A 15,457-nucleotide genomic window follows, 5' to 3' on the forward strand; every position below is an offset into this window, starting at 1 on the left:
ATGGGAGAGTTAGTTACGAGGGTTAGATGGGAGGGTTAGATGAGAGTGTTAGATTGGAAGGTTAGGTGGGGGAGTTAGATTGGAAGGTTAGGTGGGAGAGTTAGTTACGAGGGTTAGATAGGAGGGTTAGGTGGGAGTGTTAGATTGGAAGGTTAGGTAAGAGAGTTAGATTGGAAGGTTAGGTGGGAGGGTTAGGCAGTAAAGTTAGTTACGACGGTTAGGTAGGACATTAAGTGCATGTGAGTAAATTAGTGTACATATGTGAGTGAGCAGTATGCAACCTCACACATTAATATACATGACAGACTATTCGTTTAATCATGATTTTTGACCGCAGTGTTCTATATCGCATGCGAAGGACACATGCATTGTTCAAAAACATGTTAATGGGATAAACATACGCATGTGAGTGAACAGTGTGCAACACCACACTTTAATGGGGTGTCAGTGCATGTGAGGGTTAGGTCTGACATTGCTCCCCATATCTGAAATCATGCATATGTAGACTATTATTACTGAAGTAAATTGAAAATAACAATTTCAAAGCATGCAACAACTACAACTAGATAATACAGACAGAGAAAAACTTCAACGCAATACAACAACAAAATATGTTAAATTATTCATTCCAATTTCAGGGTATTCTCCAACTTCTGCTCCATGTCGACCCAACTTAGGTCATTAACTTGAGTAAGTGATAATGAATTATGAACATCAACTTTAAGTTTCATACATATTACACTTGTCATATTGAGAAATGTATGAAACATGCATGAGACACCTTCTTCGTCAATAATTTGAATTGCCCTATATTGAACTTCACCATTTAAATGATATACAAGACAACGATACCAAAGAGCATTAATTATAGGCGTAACACCATTATCTGTAATTGATGAATGTATTGCACTGATTATATTTGGCAGCGTCATTGTTGGATTCAAGAGTAACGACTTTGTGTTGTCACCGCTGAAAATTGCATTTGCACTTGAACTTTGAATGATTTCACCATTGATATAAACGTACGCACAAATAGGCTCTGACCTATTGCTAGCCCTCTCTGTTTTCTCTCACAATTTGATTAGACACAACTGTGCAAAGTATTGGGTGACATGGTAGGTTTATATATGCAATCAATCATAGGTCCATGGTTCACGTGAATTAGAATCTTGATGCGTCACAGTACCACAGTCATGTTAACGTGCTTTGGAATCTCAAGGCCTTACAACGAGACAAAATATAAATATGGTTTGGAATCTCGAGGCATTACAATTACATTAAGTGTAACGTTGAGGCCATGCGAAATGTTGAGAACAAAGCTAGTGCGGTTATCGTATGCATGCGGGTGAATGGTGTGCATGACAATGTCATTGGTTCACGTGCATTATAATCTCGATGCGTGATAGTACCACAGTTGTTGTTAACGTACTTTGGAATCTCGAGGCCTTGCAACGAGACAAATTATAAATGTGCTTTGGAATCTCGAGGCATTACAGTTACCTTAAGTGTAATGTTAAGGACATGCGAATTATTGAGAACCAAGTTAATGCGGTTAACATACGCATGCGGGTGAACAGTGTGCACAAAATTTCATTGATTCATGTGAATTAGAATCTCGATGCATCATAGTACCACAATCATGTTAACGTGCTTTGGAATCTCGAGGCCTTACAACGAGACAAATTATAAATGTGTTTTGGAATCACGAGGCATTACAATTACCTTAAGTGTATTTGTGCTTGCAAAACTGAATATTGTTTAAATGATAAATAGATGAGAGGTGCATGTCAATACCACATTTGCATCACCCAACTTCAAATTTTATATCATTTGTATTCGGTTTACCATTTGACATCATTCTCATGGATGATAAACCTCTATTGCATCATCAACACGTTAATCATTCTCGTACTACGATTAATGAGTTAATCACTTCCTATTACCATACAATACCTGAACCAGAACCACTAATTATACCATTATTATCGTGTACCGGTTTCCAACATATTTCCCTAATCAAGCAGTGTAAAATTGATCATGCATTGATCACTGCATCGGTTGAACGATGGAGGCCTGAAACACATACCTTTCACCTGCCATGGGGAGAGTGCACCATCACACTCGAAGATGTTGCACTTCATCTAGGCATTAGAGTCAATGGTCGTGTTGTGGCTGGACCTAGCTTCTTACATTGGGATGAGTTATACCACGAGTTACTAGGGGAAGTCCCTCTCGAAAATGCACGTAAAGGAGCCGCACTGAAGCTGACATGGTTGCTAAGCATGTTGCGTGCACCATTGCCCGTAGAACCAACAACGCACCAACTACAATGCAGGTGTAGAGCTTACATAATGTGCATGATTGACGGTGCTTTAATTCCTGATAAATCTGGAAATAGAGTTCATTTAATGTATTTGAACCTATTACGTGATTTGAACAACACAAAAAAATATAGTTGTGGTTCGGCTTGTTTAGCAAACCTGTATAGAGAACTATGTCGAGCATCATCGGAGGTTGGTAAATCTATGGGTGGTTGTGTCATACTATTGTAGTCATGGGCTTGGTACCACATGCCTTTTATTGCACCAAGAGTCCCACGACCCAAAACAACTTTTCCACTAGCTAAAAAGTTATTTACATATAGCGAAATGTTAATTTTTTTAATTCAATGACGTGTATTATAACATTACAATGAATACTGATTTTGTATGTTTTACATTTCAGATGGAGTGGTGGTAGATTAGAATATTGGGCCACACCGCATGGTGACTTAGTCGGATATAGGTCTTGTATAGATCATGTGGAGAGCCATGAGGTATAATACTATCATGATCTGCACCTTAAATATGTACATACATACTAACATGTTGCCTTGTTGGCATATATTTCAGTTTTCTTGGGTCCCATATAGAGGATTTGAAGAACACCTACCCAGACGTGCATATAGAGACATGGAGATTTGGTCTGCATGTACTGCAATTATTTGTTTCTTGATTGTCGAATGACATCAAACAAATCGGGTGAAGCTACAGTTTAGACTACAACAAGATATCCATGTTGATCCCATGAATCTTGATCTACTTCACCAAATTGACATGTGAGGCAATCATTACACTGATTGGATGGAATACCATGCAGAGTGGATTAATATATGGAAAAACAAACATAATGATGTTTTAGCTGGGCAATGGGTTGAAGGAATAGTGACACATACACCAGTGTACATGGAATGGTATAGGAAAAACACTACTTTGTTCTTGTCTGTTGCACAACAACTACATGATCCACGCACAACAATTACCCAAAATGTTGCAGGGTCAAGTGTTGAACAAAAACATTTTGAAATTCCGCATCCTCAGTCAATGTATTCTACTCCTTCACCTACTCATCAAACTTTTGACCACACTGGCGAGTCAGTCACCGCAACCACCCATGAATGGATAACCGATTTATTTGGTGTCGATTTCAATACACCAAATTCAGCGACATCATATTTAGCTACTTTACAACAGTTCGATGCACCGCATTCGTTTGGAGAACAAGGTCAAAGTTCTTCAACTGCAACAACTAACATTGAAAATGTTACATAGAACAACAACATCATCATGACGTGGGAGAACCAGTCATACTGGAAAGAAGAAATCCGCAACGTAATCGGTGTCCACCACCTTGTGGGACTGGTCATCGTCTTGGTCATTGAAGTATAAAATGTTGTGATAATGGGATCAAACATGTTTAAGTACCCCTGTAACAGTATCATCAAATATGATTTGGACCCTTGCAACTATGGTTAAGTGCCCATGTTCTGCATTTTTTTTCAAATTATGTCGAACACATTAATGATATTTGTGACTCATTTTTTCTATGGTTTGAACGTCAAAGAATCCAAAAAAAATTATTTCGTGCACCAGTTCCATGGAATAACACCTCAAAATACAAGTACAAAATAATAAAAAACTATGATTTGGACCCTTGCAACTATGCTTAAGTGCCCATGTTCTGCATTTTTTTCAAATTATGTCGAACACATTAATGATATTCGTGACTCATTTTTTCTATGGTTTGAACGTCAAAAAATCCAAAAAAAATTATTTTGTGCACCGGTTCCATTGAATAACACCTCAAAATACAAGTACAAAATAAAAAAAAAAACTATGATTTAGACCCTTGCAACTATGGTTAAGTGCCCATGTTCTGCATTTTTTTCAAATTATGTCGAACACATTAATGATATTAGTGACTCATTTTTTCTATGGTTTGAACGTCAAAAAATCCAAAAAAAAATTATTTCGTGCACCGGTTCCATTGAATAACACCTCAAAATAAAAATACAAAATAAAAAAAACTATGATTTGGACCCTTGCAACTATGCTTAAGTGCCCATGTTCTGCATTTTTTTCAAATTATGTCGAACACATTAATGATATTCGTGACTCATTTTTTCTATGGTTTGAACGTCAAAGAATCCAAAAAAATTTATTTCGTGCACCAGTTCCATGGGATATCACCTCAAAATACAAGCACAAAATAAAAAAAAAACTATGATTTGGACACTTTTTCCATGGTAATAACGTCAAAAAATCCAAAAAAAAATATTCGTGACACACTTTGCAATTTTCACAAATCAATTTTTTTTTACTCTGAAATTATAATGAACTTCTGCTGCATCAATTATCAGGGATAAATCACAGTCGAAATTGACAACACTCAACAATTTGCATAGGTCTCTAAAAAAATAAATGTCTCACCAGTAAAACTGACATGACATGGACTACTCAATTTTTGTTCACTCTGATAATTATAATGGACTTCTACTCCATCAATTACCGGAGATAAATCACAGTCAAAAATTGACAACACTCAGCAATTTACACACGTCTCTAAAAAAATAAATGTCGCACCAGTAAAACTGGCATGACATGGACAACTCAATTTTTTTTCACTTTGATAATTATAATGGACTTCTGCTCCATCAATTAACAGGGATAAATCACAGTTGAAATTAACAACACTCGGCAATTTTCACACGCCTCTAAAAAAATTAATGTCGCACCAGTAAAACTGACATGACGTGGACAACTCAGTTTTTTTTCACTCAATTGTTTTTTTCACTCGACAATTTGTACATTATGGACCCTTGTAAATATGCTTATATGTTCATTTACCCGTTCATCAAAATGCACAGTTAACTAGTGACTCACTCAACTATAACCAAATTCTATAAATATCACTACAACTAAAGGCATTCGTAACAATTTCAAATTTTTATCTTAATCCCTACCACAATGTGTCACCTAACTGCATATGTTTGTGGTTACTACGACGACCAAATTTGTAATACTAATGAGGGCACCACCTTCGTTAGTAACAATACAAAAACTTTCATGGCCGACAAGGTCATAACCTTTACACAATTGTTTGAACTTGTTCACAAAAAACTAAACATTGACCCAGAACAACATATCCAACATCTCCACTTTCAGTGCCCTATATTTGAGTCAGGACAACGTTATATGTACACATCTTTTATTCTGTGAGATGATGTTGATGTTCGACAAATGTTTAACATTTTTTACAACAACCCATCACTACCATTTGTGGAGTTATTTGCCATAATCTGTCACAATAATAACCCACCACACAACCAACATGGCTCAACCTCTAATCTTGAGGACTTATCAGATGAATACGAGACTTGTTGGATCAAAAATCATGATAGTGATACTGACTCCTCTTCCGGGCCCGAAGGAAGTAACCTGTCTCCATCCCACGAACCTATATTCAAACGAGATTGGTAATCTACGGATCATTCATGTCTAAGTTATTTCTTCTTTGAAATTTTCATGTAATGTCTTATGTCCGTCTTCAGTTATCACTTTACGTATTGAAATAATTTTTCCTTTAAATTTAAATTAGCAATTTTCAGTTTACCCACTTTTACTGCAGTAGTTGACATGGTAACATAACTGTCAAAATTCACAATACTTTGCCATTTACACTACACTGTTTCTAAAAATTAAATGTCTCATTGACAAAACTGACATGAAATGGACAACTCATAATCTCTTTGTTCACTCTAAAAATAATTATGGACGTTTGTTGCTTTAATTACAAGGGAAAAATCACAGTCCAAATTGACAATACTCTGCAATTTTCACACGTCTCTAAAAATTAAATGTCTCACCTGCAAAACTGACATGAAATAGATAGCTCATAATCTCTTTGTTCACTCTGAAAATCATCATGAACGTCTGCTGCTTTAATTACATGGGAAAAATCACAGTTCAAATTGACAACATTCTGCATTATGAGCTGTCTATTTCATGTCAGTTTTGCAAGTGAGACATTTAATTTTTAGAGACGTGTGCAAAACTAACATGAGATGGACAACTCATAATCTCTTTGTTCACTCTGAAATTATAATGGACGTTAGCTCCATCACTTACTAGGGGAAAAAACATTGGATTCCAATACACATCAACGTGGCAGAATACTCATACAACTATAAATAACACAACGCATACATAATACAAACACACAATCTCACACAACATAGTTTCACAACCCAAATACAATCTTATTACTATGTCATTTTTGGGAGAAACAAGCAGTCAGACCATTGCTAACTCCAGATTAGCTTTCATTTTTCCAAATTGATCAATCATTCACAACCAAACTGGTGTTTATTTTCAAAGTCTCACTCCAACACCAATGGGAGTTCCTAACAATTGTTCTTTTGATACACTCAAGCGTAGAATGCACAACACCCTTCAACTAACCAACGATCAATTACTGGATGAAATCTACTACCAACAACCATTCATAGATGCAGGTCAATAATATTTTTTTCAATCTCTACAATTGAAAAATGATGATGATGCTTACACAATGTTAATGTGCAATGAACAATACTCGTGTGTTGGCCCTATAGAATTATTATGTACCATTATTAGAACACCGGATGCTATACTCAACCTGCTTCAATCAACCATCACTCCTACTCATGATGCAATTATGTATTACAACGGGAAGTGGAACATACCACGTCAAGGCGAGTTTTTGGGTTACTCCTTTGCTGGAACTAATCTAATAATAAGATTTGGCATTCCTCCAGGATGTGGCATGAAGAAACTCAAGGATTTAATCAAGCAAGTCGCACCTATAGGGGTTTCCCCTAATGGAATTCACGGATCACAATTGGTTAGGCGATTGTTCTTTCGACAATCAGGTCATTCTAAGTATTCCGAAAATTTGATTGAATATGAGATAACAGAATTGAAAAATGATGAAGACGTGCTAAAGGTGTTAGCACAATCCAACTATTGGAAACGATTCTGCTCAATAAAAATTTTGGCTATTTTTAGCAAACCAGTAATTCAAATAGAAGAAGACATATATTCTGCACAACATATTTTAGATCCTCATTAGTTTTATTATGTTTGAGTTGTAATTGTAATTTTTAATATGTTTCATTATTGTCGAGTATCATTTCAGTTATTGTAATTTGAGTATTTTGTTTACTTTATAAGACAAATGCATTATATATTTTTTTGTGATGTTTTTTGTACTGTATTCTAATACTACTAATTAATTTTATTATTTTTTAATTATAAGAACATACAAAAATTAACCAAACATAAATTTAACTATACAATTACATATAACTTCATCCGGCCACCAGAGGACCTTGCCGCCGGCGACCCAGTTTCCGCCGAACCTGCTGATGCCCAGTTCACAATCCTCGCAATTGACCTCAACGGTCTTGCCGTCGACCGCTACGGCATTGTGGCCGGAGTACGGCGGGCGGCGGAGACAGTGGGGTTCTTCCAGGCGGTGAATCACGAAATTCCGGTGAAGGTTTTGGAGGAGGCAATGGCGGCGGTGCGTGAGTTCCACGAGCTGCCACAAGAGTTGAAGGGTGAATATTATAACAGGGAGCTGATGAAGAAGGTGAAGTTTGGGAGCAACTTTGATTTGTATCAGTCAAAGTAAGCTAATTGAAGAGACACTCTTTTCTGTGTGATGGGTCCTGAACCACTTCATCAAGAACTGCCTCCTCCTATCTGTAGGTAACTTTGGACTTTTCAAGATTAAAACTTTTTGTATACATGGAAGAACAAAAGTTTCATTTGCATGTTATAGAGATTATTCACTCTAACAAAACAAACATTGATGCAATTCAATTGGAGTTTTAACTCCATCATTCACTTGATAAAAGTTTGCATTAAATATCATTATGCTATGAGGTGAAAATACACTTAAGAAAGTGCATACAAGTTTTATTTCATTAGTTTAACTTTTATATTCTATATACGGTTAGTGTAAAAAAAATTGCACTATTGATCAATCAAAATTGATGGTTGATATGACTTTTAAGGTTAGGGAATTGGATATGGAGTGCTTAAGTCTCACGATTATCGAGTAGTATAAGATGCTCGGTGAGTATTTAAGTGTTGATTCTATCCTTAACAACTAGTTTTTAAGGGTGTGTTCCCAACTGTTTGGGCTCTTATTGGTATCAGAATTGGTTGTAAGTAAATATCAATTGGAATTGAAAAACTTTTTTATTTTAGCCTTTTAATTTATGCACTAGTACATAGGATAGAAAAACAGAATCCTCGAATATAGATTTATGTAAAAACGAAAAGGCGGCATTTTTGTACCTAAAAAGTCATTTTTATTGGGTGATTTGATCTTGGTTTGTAGGGATGTAGCAATGGAATACTGTAGGCAAGTTCAGGTGTTGGGGAGAGTTTTGTTTGGGTTATTATCAGAAGCACTTGGACTCAACCCTGCGCATCTTCAACGCATGGATTGTGCAAAGGGCCATTCAATTTTGTTTCACTATTATCCAACATGTCCTGAGCCTGAACTCACTATGGGTACTACCAGGCACTCTGATCCTGATTTCCTTACAATTCTGCTTCAAGATCACATTGGAGGGCTCCAAGTTTTGAGCCACAATGGATGGGTTGATGTTCCTCCGGTTCCTAGAGCTCTAGTAGTAAACATTGGAGATCTGCTACAGGTAACTTCATTCTTTTTTTTTTTTTCTCTTTTACTAGTCAATGAATGAAACAAAATGAGTCTATTGTAAGAACTACTTATGTTAAGTTGTATGGCCTAATTCACAACCGGGAGGAGGAGGCAGAAGAAAGAAGATTATGATGAAAATGTATTCCATTTGCACCCTAACACTACTGGAAAGAGTATTTTCAACATTACTATTTTAACATTCATTTTTGATAAAACCGAAATTAACAAAAGGGTAATGGTATTTTTATAAATAAACTGATTTCGTAAACATTAGTTTTTGAAAAAAAATCGATATTAACATGACAATGTTAACATCATTTTTAAAAAAAATCAATGTTAATGTGATTATGTTAAAAAATCGTCATGAGCACTATGCAGATCCCTTCCTTCTCCGCCACTAACGGCACCGTCAACTTCACCTTCTCCCAGTACGCCTTCGTTAGGAACCCTAACCGAGAGTGAGAAAGCGAGAAAGCGAGAGCGATAGCGATAATAAGACGAGAGTGAGAGTGAGTGGGTGAGAGAAGACAGGGAGACATTCAATAAAAGGAAAAACACATTAAAATCCCCATTATTAAAAAACTGATGTTAATGTGATGATGTTAACACGGATGTTAGAAAAGCTGATGTTAACGAAGCTAAGTTATTTATGCCTATGTGTTATGTATATTCTTGATATGTTTTTGAGTTTTGGTTGCTCTGTGCGTTTTCGCTTGATTTGAGTCTGATTCACTATTTTTCTTCTATAGTTGTCCTGATTGCTACAGATTTGGTTTTAGGTTTATGTGTTTGTTCACTGTGGTTTTAGTTTACGTTTTGGTGAGAGCATTTCATTAATTATATTGTTTGAATGCTGGAATTGATGTAGGTTGTGTAGGTGCTTTGGATATTTACCGGATAGGAAGAAGAAAATATTGATTTCTTGAAACGTGTCCTTCAGGTATTTATATTCTATTGTTTCTTGGAATTATATGAATTCTATGGCCCGTGTAAGTGTTAGCCCATATTTTTGATGAGCTAAAAATATGCTCTAAATACGCATTAGATGTCGTCATGAATTTTGAAGCGTATTAAAGAGCAAGAATCTTGTCAGATTCTGTTGAATCGAAAAGAAAGAAGAGTCTATTGAAAAGGATTCACAGGTTCAAGGAAGTATTTACAAAATACAAGGCTAAGACAAAGGGCTTCGAACCATTAGGCGAATCGAGCTGGCGTGTGGTCGAATCGAAGTCAAGGCAACAAGAGTTCTGGATTTAGCGCAATTTCTGACAAAACTTCACAAAATTAGTTCGATTTCGAGCAATGTGGATAACCGTTCTAAGGAGCAGTTATGTGCATGCAAGGTGTACGTAGCAGGACACTTGGCATTAGGATAGTGTTCGACCGTTAGGGCAATTTATTTTCGAATGTCTATATATAGCAGTTTTTAGTCAGATTTCGAGGTCGCAGATCATTGCTACAAATCCTTATATACTCAAAGTACCCAGCGCAGAGAGAAACGAGTACGCAAGGAAAATGTATGATTGTGAACCATTTTAAGTTTCTGTAAATTTTACATTTCGAATGCAATGCATTTTACGTTTCACTTTATAATTCCTGTCTTTTAAATGGTTCATTCGATCGAATGAACTTGCTGATCCTTTCAATTCTGCAATTTGCTTTTCCCTTGCCAATTTACTTCCAGCATTTCGATTCTTTCAAAGAATTTTTACTTTCTGCAAACCTCAAAACCAATAAAGGTTTGTTGCAACGATGAACATTAAAAGCTTTACATTTAATGCAAACACACAAATGGCATGCTCCTGAGATTCACTAGTTGATCTCGCAAGTAATTGACTTAGACTAGCGATTGTTTACCAAATTTCAGCGTAAACAGTAAGTCCGATAGTTTAGGGTCTGTTTGTTTTACATTTGAATAATTGAGTTTAAAAGAATTTGTTTGTGTCTGGGAATGGCATTATAATGTTTAGAAATTTTGGTTTTGTTTGGGGGATAAAGTAGACTCACTTTTGAAGTTTAAATCAATTATTATTATTATTATTATTATTATTATTATTATTATAACATTGAGTAATTGCCTATGCTCTCATTTTAGGCTGTTATTGTTGGAATTTTTCTGTAGTCAAAAAGTGAATAAAGCAAAATTTTCTTATTAGTTAATACTTCTTTTTTATAACGAGACTTTAATTTAAGACTTTTATTAAGGATCAAACTCCTTACCTGTTGAACTAGTAAACATTATTGGTACTAAATATCTTTTGTGGTACACCAAAAAATTATATATCTTTCGATGAGATAATCTATTTAATTACAATCAAAATAAACTTTGACAACTGTTCTGGAAAAGTAATCTCGGTATACTAAGGACCAAGTCAAGCGAAATGTGGTTTTCAAAAGTGGGGTCTGTACCTGAATAAAAAAGTAAACGCGCCTACTTGTTCCTCATTGTCCTTCCTTCTTATCTAACTATTGTACCTTTGCAAAATAACATTCTTTAGTTATTTCGAATTCGTGTAGCACAGAGAGAAGAGAAGAGAACTTGTATTTTCTGCCAGTTTCCCAGTATGGTGGCCACAAGCACAAATCAATCCGAGTTAGAAACAAGTAAGAAGGATTCCACTTATGACAGAATAGCTGAAGTCAAAGCCTTTGATGAAACAAAACTTGGTGTGAAAGGCCTCTTCGATTCTGGGATCACAAAGATACCACGCATGTTCCATCATGCCAAGGTGGAGGACCACACTGAAACCATGCCAAATGACTCAAACTTCAGTGTCCCCATCATAGATCTCCAAGATATAGACACAAACTCATCCCTTCGTGTGAAAGCACTTGACAAGATTCGAAGTGCATGCAAGGAGTGGGGGTTTTTCCAGGTGGTGAATCATGGTATTGCTGTTGATCTTTTGGATGAGATGATATGTGGAATCCGTAGGTTTCATGAACAAGATGTTGAGGTGAGAAAAAGCTTTTACTCGAGGGATATGAATAAGAAAGTTAGATATTTCTCCAATGGTACTCTTTATAGAGACCCTGCTGCTAACTGGAGAGACACAATTGCTTTTTTTCGTACTCCTGATCCTCCTAATCCAGAAGAAATACCATCAGTATGCAGGTACTAATTTTGACTTGATTACACTTGATAATAACAATCGTTCTCATTCAGCAGTGATTGAGATTGTATATTTTTCATCGAATAAACCATCAATTTGGTCCATCAAGTATTATTCTCTCTCCTAAATTGTTCATGAAGTAATAAAACTATATGTATTCCCTCAGGTATTATTGCATATCTATCAATTTAGTCCCTGAGTTGATATATCTTATTAAGGTTTAAGAACCAATTTGAAGGGTTTTTCCATACTTGAGAGACTAGCTAGTATGATTTCTAATATTTGAGGGATCACTTATATAATTTTTTTTTACTTTAAAAACTATTTAGGAGAAAGGATACTATTTCAGTGTGAATTTGAGGGGTTTATTATTTTTGTTTTTAAAATACAGACTCAATTTAGAAAAGTTGTATACAAGCAAAAGAGGGGGGGGGGGGGTTGGTTTGCAGGAAGTTTTACTATTTTTATTTTCTGCTTTTGCTAATGATTACAAAAATATCACTTGTAAAATAGGTGCGACTTTTGTAATTATCATTGAAAAATTAAGAATTTTTGCTTTTCATAAGATGAAGCACCATCAGTAGTTTAGCAACATCCATATGGAAAAGAGTTTCACTCTTCATGTTTATTGTGCAATTCACTTTTAGACCCCATCAAATTTAGACTTTTTCCATTGTCTATGATGAAATAATCATGCATTTGCAGAGACATTGTGATTGGTTATTCAGAGAAAGTAAGGGCATTAGGCTTTACAATCTTTGAGCTATTCTCAGAGGCTCTTGGCCTTCATTCTTCTTATCTTAAAGAATTGGACTCCGTTGATGGACAATTTCTTTTGTGTCACTACTATCCTCCATGCCCTGAACCCGAATTAACTATGGGTACTTCAAAGCACACTGATATTAGCTTCATGACAATTCTTCTGCAAGACCAGATGGGTGGTCTTCAAGTTCTTCATCAGAATCAATGGGTTGATGTTCCTCCAGTGCATGGATCTCTTGTTGTAAACATTGGGGATTTTCTGCAGGTAAGTTCTGCCGCACACGTCCTTCTTGGTCTCTCTCTCCTCACTCATGTCTCTAGTAGCCTTTTCTTTTTGTATCCAAAAACCACTTTAACTAATTTTCTGTCATCTTTTCCTCAATTATAGTCTATCTTCTCGTATACAATCATTTTGTATGATGTCCTTTCTTGTGTAGCCATACATTCTTGTTAACATTCTCAGTTACTCACAGTTTTCTTTTACTGTCCCTTTTAAGCCCAATATTTATTATCGTAAAATTATAGTAGGACACAACTTTATTATAAAACTTCCTTTTGAATTCCATCAGAAATAACCCTTGAAGTCTTTATCTATTTTGTATCATTTGTGAGGTGTCCTCATGATAGCAACAAAAAACATTTTGAGTACTTCCATTGCATTACCATCTGAAATGTTATATCAAATGCCATGCATGTTTTATTTTTGAAAGTTTGGTGTTTCTACCATCAATTGTTATGATATATCAAAATAAAATCTCTGACATACCCAATTTTATATGATCATGTTTTATCATTCTCCTTGTTGGTGCAGCTTATATCAAATGATATGTTCGTTAGTGTCTATCATCGGGTCTTATCAAGTCATACAGGCCCCAGAATTTCAGTTGCAAGTTTCTTTGCAAACTCATTTCAACAGAGTTCATTGAAGGTTGTTGGTCCAATAAAAGAGTTGTTATCAGAAGACAATCCACCAATCTATAGGGACACTACTGTTAAAGATGTCAAAGCACATTATTTTGAGAAAGGCCTTGATGGGAACAATTCCTTGCACCCCTTTAGGTTGTGAAGTGAATAATGAGAATTCGATTAGAGCACTCTTGATTCCTTTGGAGTTGGCTTTAGTGTGCATTTTATCATGGTTAACTTTTTCCTTTGACTGCGATTTTCAGTATCTTGTAACTTCTAAATAAACAACATCAAGTTCTAGAGACAGAGCATGGTTAAGGCACCCTTAATTATTTGCACTGCACAAGAGCAAAGTTTCTAGTTTCTGTATTATGATAATATAATATAGAGTGGTGAGTATATTATTCTCACAGTATATATGGATTTATTTTATGTAAGAGTGGTTGGAATTGGATCATCCTCCTACTTCAATCTATATAGCATAGACTGTAATTCACTGTATGCACTTTCTTTAGATGAGTTAAATTAAATCCGATTTTTCTGTTGTTACTTTACTTTGATCATAGCACTGTGGTTTATTCTGTTGTTACTTGTTACTTTCATTATAGTACTGTTGTTAGTTGTTAGTTGTCACTTTTCGACAACTTCGATATACTAAAGGTGATATAATATTACGAGAAATTATAAAAAAAATTATTAATTATTGTTTCTAACGACTCACATGAATTATATGGTTAAAAAAATATTCTAAATAACTCACAGTCGTTGAAAATTAAATCTTACACACACATGCAGATTGCAAACTCACACATCAACTGTTAGCACACCAAACACGCACGCAAGCACACACTGTTATTAAATTTCACGAGAAAGATAAGTTTGTAGTGTAGCACACCGAACCAAAAATGGATGTAGTTGGCGCCGGAAACTCTCTTGCGGGAACTACCACACCCTATAACTGTTTCCAAGAACTATAGGCCTTCGTGGCGGCACAGGAGGTCCGACGAGGAGCGGAGCTTCATGGCCTCCCAATTCACTGTCAGAATGGATAAATCCTCAAAGTTGGAGAGTCCCATGCAAGAGGAGATAGGGTAGAGAGAAAAGGAGGAAAAAACACGGATATTGTTTATTGGTGTGTTGGTACGAAAATGATCCAATTTAAACGTGCCACATCAGCGTGAACACATCTTTTCGAAGAATGTTTTTGAAAACCGTCTTTAAAATCTTGTTTTCGACACTGATTCTTTAAGAACCGATGTCGTAAAGTATTTTCAAATATGGTTTTGAGAAAATCGTCTTTAAAAAATTATAATTATTTACAAAAATATCACCGCTTTACTTACGACATTGATTTTTGTAAAACCAGCGTTGTAAAAGATCTTTTTTCTAGTAGTGTCCATTTTTTTAGTCCAAGTTCTGCTGTTCATCTTCAACATACAACATTAACCATATTGTTGTCTTATCCTTCATATCCTCTACATGGTAAACGAAAAATTGAGCATTACTCACATCATTATTTTATTTTTTTTCCCTATGAATTGATGCTATATTAGGATTAGGCATAATCTGTGATGATCGGATAATAAAGCTCCATGGGATAGATGTTGATGAACAATGAAGTCTGTGAATATAATTTGTAG

At 35.5% G+C, this 15,457-nt stretch overlaps 2 protein-coding genes across 2 annotated transcripts; both read left to right on the plus strand.

Annotated features, from left to right (window-relative positions):
• Positions 1 to 6,711: 6,711 nt before the first annotated feature.
• LOC114368387 (1-aminocyclopropane-1-carboxylate oxidase homolog 1-like) lies at positions 6,712 to 10,025 on the plus strand. Its single transcript, XM_028325684.1, is given in 5 exon segments — positions 6,712 to 6,832; positions 6,932 to 7,302; positions 7,660 to 8,069; positions 8,707 to 9,028; positions 9,905 to 10,025. Coding segments are annotated over 5 exon segments (1,233 nt in total). The 3' UTR covers positions 9,914 to 10,025.
• Positions 10,026 to 11,600: 1,575 nt separating this feature from the next.
• On the plus strand, positions 11,601 to 14,371 carry LOC114425426 (1-aminocyclopropane-1-carboxylate oxidase homolog 1-like). Its single transcript, XM_028392355.1, has 3 exons — positions 11,601 to 12,151; positions 12,855 to 13,176; positions 13,723 to 14,371. Exons 1-3 carry the CDS (start codon positions 11,601 to 11,603, stop codon positions 13,975 to 13,977), a joined length of 1,128 nt encoding a protein of 375 aa, XP_028248156.1. The 3' UTR covers positions 13,978 to 14,371.
• The last annotated feature ends 1,086 nt before the right edge of the window (positions 14,372 to 15,457 follow it).

Source organism: Glycine soja, chromosome 9, assembly GCF_004193775.1.
Source record: "Glycine soja cultivar W05 chromosome 9, ASM419377v2, whole genome shotgun sequence".
NCBI lineage: Eukaryota > Viridiplantae > Streptophyta > Magnoliopsida > Fabales > Fabaceae > Glycine > Glycine soja.

Excerpts from the sequence above, each read along its gene's own strand:
- LOC114425426 (XM_028392355.1), top strand. The coding sequence starts at position 11,601 with ATGGTGGCCACAAGCACAAATCAATCCGAGTTAGAAACAAGTAAGAAG. Across the intron at positions 12,152-12,854 it reads GAAATACCATCAGTATGCAG|AGACATTGTGATTGGTTATT; the intron begins GTACTAATTTTG and ends ATGCATTTGCAG. Across the intron at positions 13,177-13,722 it reads ACATTGGGGATTTTCTGCAG|CTTATATCAAATGATATGTT; the intron begins GTAAGTTCTGCC and ends TTGTTGGTGCAG.